This window comes from Pantherophis guttatus, chromosome 11 (assembly GCF_059756535.1).
Source record: "Pantherophis guttatus breed Tessera chromosome 11, ASM5975653v1, whole genome shotgun sequence".
Lineage (NCBI taxonomy): Eukaryota > Metazoa > Chordata > Lepidosauria > Squamata > Colubridae > Pantherophis > Pantherophis guttatus.
Window position 1 is genome coordinate 6,701,330 of NC_142073.1, and position 9,533 is coordinate 6,710,862.

Genomic DNA, 9,533 nt, shown 5'->3' on the forward strand with positions numbered 1-9,533 from the left:
GAGAGGGGGGGGGGGAAACCCGGAGACGGACGGGGACCCCATTGGCTGGCCGCGAGCGCGCCGGCTGCCCATTGGGCGCGGGCGGGGCCGGCGCTGACGAAGAGCTGGGGTTGGCGAGGGAGAGGCAAGGTGGGGGAGAGGCGCGCCGCGGCGGCTTTTGTGTGTGCTCTGCCGGGCGGTGGGGAGCGGTCGGGCCAGAGCTGCGGCAGAGAGCCAGCCAGCCAAGCCAGGCGGGCAGGCAAAGAGGCAGGCAGGCAGGCAGCGAGCGCAGCCAACAGGGCAGGGCTGGTGGGCGCCGTCGCAAGGCAGCAGCGGGCGGGCAGCAGCGGGGTCCCCCCTTGGCTTTGCCCCTCTGGTTGACCGGCTCGCTCGCTCTCTCGCAGCTCCCGCTTTCCCCTTCCCTGCACTATGCATCGGAGCGCTCCGCTTGCGCCTTGCCGGGGGCCGCGGGCGCTGTTTTCAGCACCTCGACGGGCGTCGCGGGCCGTGCTGGCGGACTAGAGGCGAGCCCGGGGCAGCTCAGGAGACGAGCCCGAGCCGGGCAGGGCAGGGCAGGGCAGGGCAAGGGGAGAGCAGCGAGGCTCAGCCAGCCACCAAGCCCGCCCGCCCGTCCGTCCGTCCCGTCGGAGAAGCCCGCCAGCCGCCGGGGTCGAGCCAAGCAGAAAGGCGAAAGGGAGTCGGAAGCGCGGCGTTGGCGTTGGCGCGATGCTGGCCCTGGAGCTGCTGAGCCTGGCTTGGCTAGCCGGCGTGGTGATGGGGCAGAACGAGACGGAGCCCATCATCCTGGAGGGCAAGTGTCTGGTGGTCTGTGACTCCAACCCGGCTTCCGATCCCACCGGCACGGCGCTGGGCATCTCGGTCCGGTCGGGCAGCGCCAAGGTAGCCTTCTCGGCCATCCGCAGCACCAACCACGAGCCGTCGGAGATGAGCAATCGCACCATGATCATTTACTTCGACCAGGTAGGAAACCCCCCCAAAAAAAATCCGGGATGGGGGAATTTAAGGGAGGGGGTGTCGGGGAGAGGGGGGGAAGCGGGGAGGAGGGTTTTAGTGGGGTGGGAGAGGGGAGGGCGCACTTAGGACTAGAAGATGGAAGGGGGAGATGCCTTCAGAGGACTCTTTCCTGCTCTCTGCCACCTTCTGCCACCCTACTTTCAGTTCTCCGGGAGACACCCCGAGATTAGGGGTGGGAGAACAGACGGGGTAGTCAGTCCTCAGCCATAAAGTCAAATTTCCAGTCGAGTGCCCGGAGTGGCAACCTGGCTTCCTCCTCCTGTCTGGGACTACAAAACCTCTCCGTCCCAAGCATCAGGATTTATGGACCTACGTTGGGGAGGAGCAGCCCTGAATCTAGAGGGCTCATCTAGCCCAGCCTTAAATGTCTCTATGTTCAGGGAAGAGAGTGAGACGGGAGACAGGAGGATGGATTTTCGCCTTCAGTGTGGACAGCTCCCAATGGAAGGAGAGATGGATGATTGCAGAGAAATGACCTTAAAGAAAAGCTTTGATCCTCACCTGGGCAATATCCCTCCCTTTTTCTCTCTCTCTCTTTCTTTACCCCATGCTCTGTTTCTTCCCTCCATTCCGTAGGTGCTGGTCAACATTGGGCTCAACTTCGACTCGGAACGCAGCACTTTCATCGCTCCCCGAAAGGGCATCTACAGCTTTAATTTCCACGTGGTCAAGGTGTACAACAGGCAGACCATCCAGGTGAGACTGCATGGCTTCTTCAACGGAGGGACTTTCCTTTTTTTTTTTTTTTGCCCTGGGTGGGAAAGCAGCCCCCTCCCCAATTTATGCGAATGAATGAATGAGAGGGACCAACTGCTTTCAACTCAACTGTGAGCTTGGGTGAGGAACTGACACCCTTGAATTAACTAAGTGTCTTTCCGAGTCCGCCTGCCTAGCTCTAGGCAGGCACAATAAATGTTGAAGCTCTCTGCGAGGAGGTGTGTGTGCATATGCACACACTTTTTGTGTGTACGTGTGTTTTGATGTCGAGACATAAGTGAGTGTGTGTCGTATCCATCATCTGCTCAGTGTAGAAATCTTGTGCCAGAAGCCATCCAGTAAAAGATAGTTGTTAATTTCCCAGTATGGAATACCCATTCTTGTATGTGTGTGTGGTCTCTCTCTCTCTCTCTCTCTCCCTCCCTCCCTCTCTCTCTCTCTCTCTCTCTCTCTCTCCCTCCCTCCCTCCCTCCCTCCCCCCCCTCTCTCTCTCTCCCTCCCCCTCTCTCTTTCTGTGTGTGTTGGGGTTGCTTTGTGGATTTTGAAATTCAGGTCTGTGTAAATCAGGGTGACTGGGTTTTTCATTGCAGAATTATACTATACGGGGAAGATTTATGGGAATAATGTGTATACAACAGATACAGATTTAGAGAGAGAGATGAGAGAGATGAGAGAGAGAGATGAGAGAGATGAGAGAGAGAGATGGGATAGATAGATAGATAGATAGATAGATAGATAGATAGATAGATAGATAGATAGATAGATAGATGATAGATAGATGATAGATAGATGATAGATAGATAGATAGATAGATAGATAGATAGATAGATAGATGATAGATAGATAGATAGATAGATAGATAGATAGATGATAGATAGATAGATAGATAGATAGATAGATAGATAGATAGATAGATATGATAGAACAATATATACTCATACAGTATATTTTCTCATGTACCTGGCCAAGAATAATGCAAAGGTGAAGAAAGTGCGTTGGGCCCTCGAAGGCTGAATTTTAATGCTACTCTTGATTTTAAAGCTTTCTTGGAAACAGCTACTTTCATGCCTCAGCTCTCTACTGGCTGCAGTAAAAATGAAATGAATAATGAGCCACCCTATTATTTATCATTGTTCATAAATCTGTCCAGTTCCTCAGCTTGGTCTTTGTCTCGCTTCCCACCATTCTGGATCTGAAAACAGTTGCCAAAAGCTATCCTGCCTAAATTGAGCCTTTCTGATTTATAGAAAAAATAGTGTCAGTTTTTCCGTTTAATGGTTTCATGCCTCCAGTATTTTGTGCTATAAGCCGGGCATTTTCTTTTTAAAAAGCTTCCCACTCTATAAAGTTGGATTTTCTTCCAAGAACACATCTTTAATAATGAGGCAGAATGTGCTAATATGCAAATTGTATCCATGCAGGGAAGCCAAATTTTTTTCTTTCCTTTCCTTTCCTTTCCTTTCCTTTCCTTTTCTTCTTTTCTTTTCTTTTCTTTTCTTTTCTTTTCTTCTGTTCTCTCTTCCCTTCCCTTCCCTTCCCTTCCCTTCTCCTTAACATTCCTTTAAATTCTCTCTTAGGAAGAAATAAAGTTGAATTAAGCGAGATGAAGTTGTGTTCACAAAAAGCATAAAATATGTTACAACTGTAAATCCGGTATGTGGATGTAAAAGGAAGGAGATCATTTTTAAAGCTAAGTGTGGACTAAAACCATGAGCCCCAGGCAAGTCTACTTAGAAGTAAGCTGGATTCATTTCAGTGAGCTGAAGTTCAGGTTTTATTTTCGAAAGTCTCTTGCACTGCAGAATACATAAACATACGCTCAGATTCTAGATAGAGAATGGTTGCCTGGCTGATTGAATTTCATTTTGGAGACAAGCACGTTTCCAATTTGTGCAAACTGTATTTGGTGGTGCATTTGTCATTCAACAGGCACAATCCTATTTCCTGTCATTGATAACATCCATGGCTCTTTCATCCATTGTCTGCTGTCCTCATAGGGGGTGTAAGCATTGTGTTTAGACCTGTAGTTTTGCTGTTGTTAAAAAGGATCAGGAACATCCTTTCTTGGGAGCTACTTATAGCTTTTCTAACTCATGCTTGCTCCCTTTACGGACTATCAGACAAATGACTGGGGAAAGCTATCTTCTCGGTGGAAACCATGTTCCATGAAGATGTTGCTTTTTTAGACCAACAGGAAATGCTGCAAAATACTGTTTGAGTTTTTAAAAAACTCTTTGCTAAGCAAAATGTACAAACCAACTCCTGGAAGAGGGGAAAATGTGGTAGTGAGGTTTTTAACCCTGGCTTGCACCCAATTATCATTTTGTGAAGAAAGTTGGAACTGTCACCAAGAAAACCTGAATCTCTCAGGCACAGAAATAATGCTAGACTCCCTCGGAATTTGCTGATGGTACAATAGCGTAAACAGCATATTCCCCCAACCCTTCAGCTTTTCATGAGGAACATTTGTCTGTATAATTGGGACCTAATTAAACGTCGCGTTCTTCGAAGTGAGAAAAGATCAGCTGTGCCGTGTTCATACGATCGGTAGCTCAATGCGTAACGTGCAAACCTGAGCCAGTTTTGCTTTCGTTCTCACTCTGTTTTTTCCTTGGTTAGGTGAGATTAGCATTTTACAAGAATTCAACCTGATGAGTTAATTTATATGCTTCGGGTGTATCCTATCCCCTCCATGGGTTAATTTTGTATCCAAGTGAATGGATTGTGAAAATGTAAGTTGACAGGTTGGTGATAGTACCATCTAAAGAACCTCAACCAACACCTCCTAGTCTAATCTAATCTAATCTAATCTAATCTAATCTAATCTAATCTAATCTAATCTAATCTAATCATCTATATCAGTGGCCCCCAACCTTTCAGACACCAGGGACCAGTTCCATGGAGAAAGGTTTTTCCCCGGACTGGAAGGGGCGTGGTTTTGTACGCTGTCTGCATCCCACGGACGGGGTTTCGCTGGTTTGTGTGGCCCAGTTGCTGACATGCTGCAAACTGGTGCTAGTCCACAGATGCTAGGTTGGGGACCCCTGATCTATATTAATCTAATCTAAGGTATATGCCTCCCAATAACTCGGGAACTCCTTTACTTTCCACTGCACACACACACACACACACAAATGGAAATTCATCTGTTTGGAATCTTGAACTATGGAGAATTTAGACTCATCGATTGTCTCCTGGTCAGAGTGGGACTTCCTGAATCTTTGAGGTAGAGCCTTTTTCTTTCTCTATAAACTCTAAATTTGAAGGTGAAACTACATGCCTGAAAATGGACAGGTAAAGCGCCTCGTCCTTGCATAGGGTTGCTCAGAAGTCATCCTGCTAAACGGAGTGAGATTTAAAACCTGTGTGTGCAGCCTGGCTGCACCATAAATAACAATTTCTTTCATTTTGCTACTCAAAAGGTGCAAATGTATATTTCTTGAAGAACAGGGGTTGATTTCTGCTTTAGGAAGCCATAGCTCTAGCCTCCAAAAAGGCTAGAGATTTCTACATACAGGGCCAATTCCTTTTCCCTTTTATCACAGTCTCCTTGACTGACTTAAAATGCTAAAAAAAAGGGGGGAGGGAGGAATTGCCTTATTTAAATCTATCTATCTATCTATCTATCTATCTATCTATCTATCTATCCATCCATCTATCCATCCATCCATTCATCTATCCATCCATCTATCTATCTCCATATCACTTGGCAATAGTGATTGTGGATTTTATTAAGCCTTCACCTACCTTTTGTTTATAATTTAAGGACTGTGCACATATGCACAGTAAAAAGAGGGGGAGTGGATTTTAAGGAAGCGCAGAAAGAATGACATGCGAAGAAGGAAAATTGCATTACTGGGATTCTTTAATTACTGTTTGTGGCAGATTTTGCTCTGGATGTATGCAAAGTGTTGAGTTTCTAACATTCCTCAGAAAGAATGCTGTCATCTCTGTTGGGCCATGTTGCCAAGGTTTCAGCATTTTTGCTGGTCCACAAAAGACTAAGTCTCCCCACCCCACTCCCTGGCTTCGTAGACACTGCCCAGAAGAAGACTATTAGGGTATTTCCCTTGTCTGGCATTTGAAGATTCAGCATGGGAGACAAAGCACCCAGATTTCCGGAAAGAAAAGGACTATCTTACAATACAGAGTAGTGGCCGACTCTATTCCATGCTGGAATCTCAGCCATGATCCACATGCATCAAATTTGAGGGGTCAACTTTGAGCACACTGCTCGTAGCACTTACATGACCTCATTATTTCTTCTTCTTCTAGAAATCCCTAAAACAATTAGATCTATATATATTTTTTCTCTTCTTGTTTGATTGTCTATAACTCCATACAAGGATGAGTGGAGAAGCTGGGACTTAAAAAGGTAATTACAGTAGTGTTAAAGGGGCTTTGAAAGGTAATTACAGTAGTGCTAAAGCAAAAAACAAAAATCTTTATACTCTTGGATCTTTTGTTATTGCAAATAAATTTGATTTGCCAGCAGAAATAATGATAGATGATAGATAGATAGATAGATAGATAGATAGATAGATAGATAGATAGATAGATAGATATTGAGACATAAGAGAGAGAGAGAGAAAATAGATAGAGTTGTAAGAGCGGGAGAGAGATAGACAGATAGAGATAGATGGATAGATGAAAAGAAGAGAGAGAGATGATAGATGATAGATAGAGAAAGGAAGGAAGGAAGGAAGGAAGGAAGGAAGGAAGGAAGGAAGGAAGGAAGGAAGGACGGACGGAAGGAAGGAAGGAAGGAAGGAAGGAAGGAAGGAAGGGTGATTATGTCTGATATTCATTTCTAAAAACTACAGAGGAACATTTTGATGCTGTCCAAAATCCCTTAAGCTAGCTGTGCCTCTTCTTCTTAACATTTCTTTGTTTCTTCTGCTGATGTTCAAGATCTTTATCCTGTGAGTTTCCTCTTGTGTTCCTAAGTTGACAGACAGACCCAGCAAAGTGCATCTTTCCATAGCATGAATTTAGCAAAGATGAATGATGCAACTGTTTTTGGTTTGGATAATTGCTGATAGAGCAGTCCCGAGCAGGTCTTATCCACACAGTTCCCAGGTCTGCAGCCCTGCTACCTTTTGAACACAAGGAGGACTGGCTTATGAGTAAACTGGTAGCAGGCTGTACTTCTATTCTTTCCTGTGCCCTGGCTGCAACATTCATAATTGAAGGAGCAGCTAACAGTATGTAATGAAGACTCTGTGGGTGGGGTGGGGGAGCTCTTTTTCTGGATGTTTTTAGTTAGAAGCACCCCCTCCCAGCTCCCTGCATGCCTGCAGCCATTGGATAAAGTCTTCCTTTGTTTCCCTTTTCCCTTTCATTGATGGGGAGGTGGGCTTGTCTTCTGCCTTTGCTTCCAGGTGAGCTTAATGCTGAACGGGTGGCCGGTGATTTCTGCCTTTGCCGGAGACCAAGACGTCACACGAGAAGCTGCCAGCAACGGGGTCTTGATCCAGATGGAGAAAGGAGACCGCGCCTATTTAAAACTGGAGCGAGGAAATTTGATGGGGGGCTGGAAGTATTCCACTTTCTCAGGATTTCTAGTTTTTCCTCTTTAAATGACTCGCTGACTGAAAGGAGGAAGAGGAGGAGGAGGAAGAAGAGGCAGGGGACAATTCAGCCAGAAGTAAGCTTGAGATTGGCTTACCGATTCCAACCCCTGAACTGAAGGAACTCGGAAACTGCACACACCTGGATAAGATCTACCCTATGGCAGAAGTTTAAAACTCTGACTGAGGTTTTTGTGCTTGGAAGATCTCGGTAACAAGACGGACAGCTGTCAGGAGATGCTCGCGGTGGACATCTTTCAATAACGTCGCTCTCTTTTCTTTGCAAACAGTATTGCTGTCCTCTGCATTTATCTGGTGATGTTGTATCCATCAATTCCTCACTTTCAGTGTGTCTTTTGCACCTTTGCAACTTTCCCACTCCCCCAGGTTTTTCTTTTTTAAAAAAATTGTTTATTGATTTACTTGACACAACTCTCATAACAATGAATCTGGGGTTGTTTTTAACCATTCCACCTATCTATCTATACCTATATCTATCTATATATATGTATATGTATACATATTTTTTACTCTCTCCCTGAGTTTAACTTTAAAGAAAAAAAACAATATTTTTGAATATATGGTGCCATGGTAAGAAATGTCGTGCAAATGAGTGCTAGCAAGCAGACAAGAATACACGAGCACGTGTGCGCACACATGCATATATACACGCATGTATTTATGTATGTATGTCACTATGATGTAAGTTAAATACATTAACTAGCCTGCCCCATTGCTATGGAAATTGGAACGAAGTTTACCAACTGCTTGATGCTTTGGTTGGTTCTTTCTCCCTCCCTCTAGTCAACGTGTGGCTCAGCTACAGAAAATAGACTAAACTTTTCCTAGTTCACCTCAAAAGACAAATTGTGACCATTAAATAGATTAAACATTTCCTGATTCGCCTCAAAAGACAAATTGTGACTAGTGACCATTTCACCTCTTTTAATGGCCTTTTCATTTCATCGGGTTTTTTGTTTCTTTTCTTCCCCTTTACATGAGAAACTTGGCCCGGTTAATGCAATCGTAGCCAAACCTAGAAAGGAAAAAAAAAAATGACAAGAAAGAAACTACAAAAGGCCAGAATAAATGAATACATAAGCAAGGCGGCCACTGTGTGCGTTGGGTGCGCAGAAGATCCAGCCCAAGAACTCCATCCGTGACAAACTCCAGTTTCTTGGAAAGACTGTGAATGAAACAAAAGTTCAAGGACTAGCAGCATAAAGACTTCCGTTTAACTGTATTTGATCTCTGGCTTTGTTCTGTCTCTTCCCATTATTTTATGTGGTGTTTTTCAATTCTGGGAGAAGAGGGAACGGGTGTGGGGTGAAACAACTGGTCAATTTTAGAGACTGTATTTTCAATTTGCAAACATCGCTGGGGCTGGTTAAGTCCTGAAGTGGGAGGAAGATGAGGGAAAAATAGACCCCTTTCTTCCCTTAAGGTGACAAATTTGCCCTCTGTATCCTGTATTATATCATATAATCTCTCCGTCAAATCCCATTTTCTACAGCTGTCTTATTAAAATGAAATTTTAAAAAAAGAAAGAAAGAAAGAACAAGGAAACCCTTCCGCGATAGACCTAAAATGCTAGTGTTCATTAATTGCTAGTATTATTTTTGTTTAAAGTATCTCAAAAGATGTAAATGCTATAATTTTGCAGCACTTCTAGAGAAAATAACTACTTTTATTATTATCAAGGTGCAGTTAAGATAAAACACTTTGGATTGTATTCGAATCATAATGTGAAATAATAATAATAATAATAATAATAAAAAAACACCGGTGGAATATATAAATAAATAAACTGGCCTCTTGGAGGAGTGGGGAAGAGACGGAGAAATAAATAGACCTGAATCTCCTTTCTACTGTACTGTACTGTTTTGTTGCCTGAAGGATACAGATCAGCCCTCAAGATGGAATTATTCCTTGATAAATCAAAAAATAGCCGGGACATGGGCAATGGCTGCTATATAGTTAAAATAGAATGGGTTTTCCTATCTTTTCTCCCCTCCCTTGCTTAAGAAACCCTGGGTTCCAAGAACAAATTTAATTAGCTCCTAAGAGGGCAGTTAATTCTAGCTTAATAAGCAATGTTATTCTTTTTATGCTTGCTGTCACCCTCGCCTTTTGTTAGGCGAGAAGAAGAAGTGTCTTTGTTAATAGCTCCCTTCGCAAGCAGACTTTAGAATGGGAAGTGGGTGGGTGGAAGGATGGAGGGATGACAAGCCA

At 44.3% G+C, this 9,533-nt stretch overlaps 1 protein-coding gene across 1 annotated transcript; it reads left to right on the forward strand.

Moving 5' to 3' along the window:
- Positions 1 to 161: 161 nt before the first annotated feature.
- Positions 162 to 9,163, forward strand: CBLN1 (cerebellin 1 precursor). Its single transcript, XM_034426464.3, has 3 exons — positions 162 to 960; positions 1,591 to 1,710; positions 7,113 to 9,163. Exons 1-3 carry the CDS (start codon positions 706 to 708, stop codon positions 7,308 to 7,310), a joined length of 573 nt encoding a protein of 190 aa, XP_034282355.1. The 5' UTR covers positions 162 to 705; the 3' UTR covers positions 7,311 to 9,163.
- Positions 9,164 to 9,533: the final 370 nt, after the last annotated feature.

Excerpts from the sequence above, each read along its gene's own strand:
- CBLN1 (XM_034426464.3), top strand. The coding sequence starts at position 706 with ATGCTGGCCCTGGAGCTGCTGAGCCTGGCTTGGCTAGCCGGCGTGGTG. Across the intron at positions 961-1,590 it reads TGATCATTTACTTCGACCAG|GTGCTGGTCAACATTGGGCT; the intron begins GTAGGAAACCCC and ends TCCATTCCGTAG. Across the intron at positions 1,711-7,112 it reads ACAACAGGCAGACCATCCAG|GTGAGCTTAATGCTGAACGG; the intron begins GTGAGACTGCAT and ends CTTTGCTTCCAG.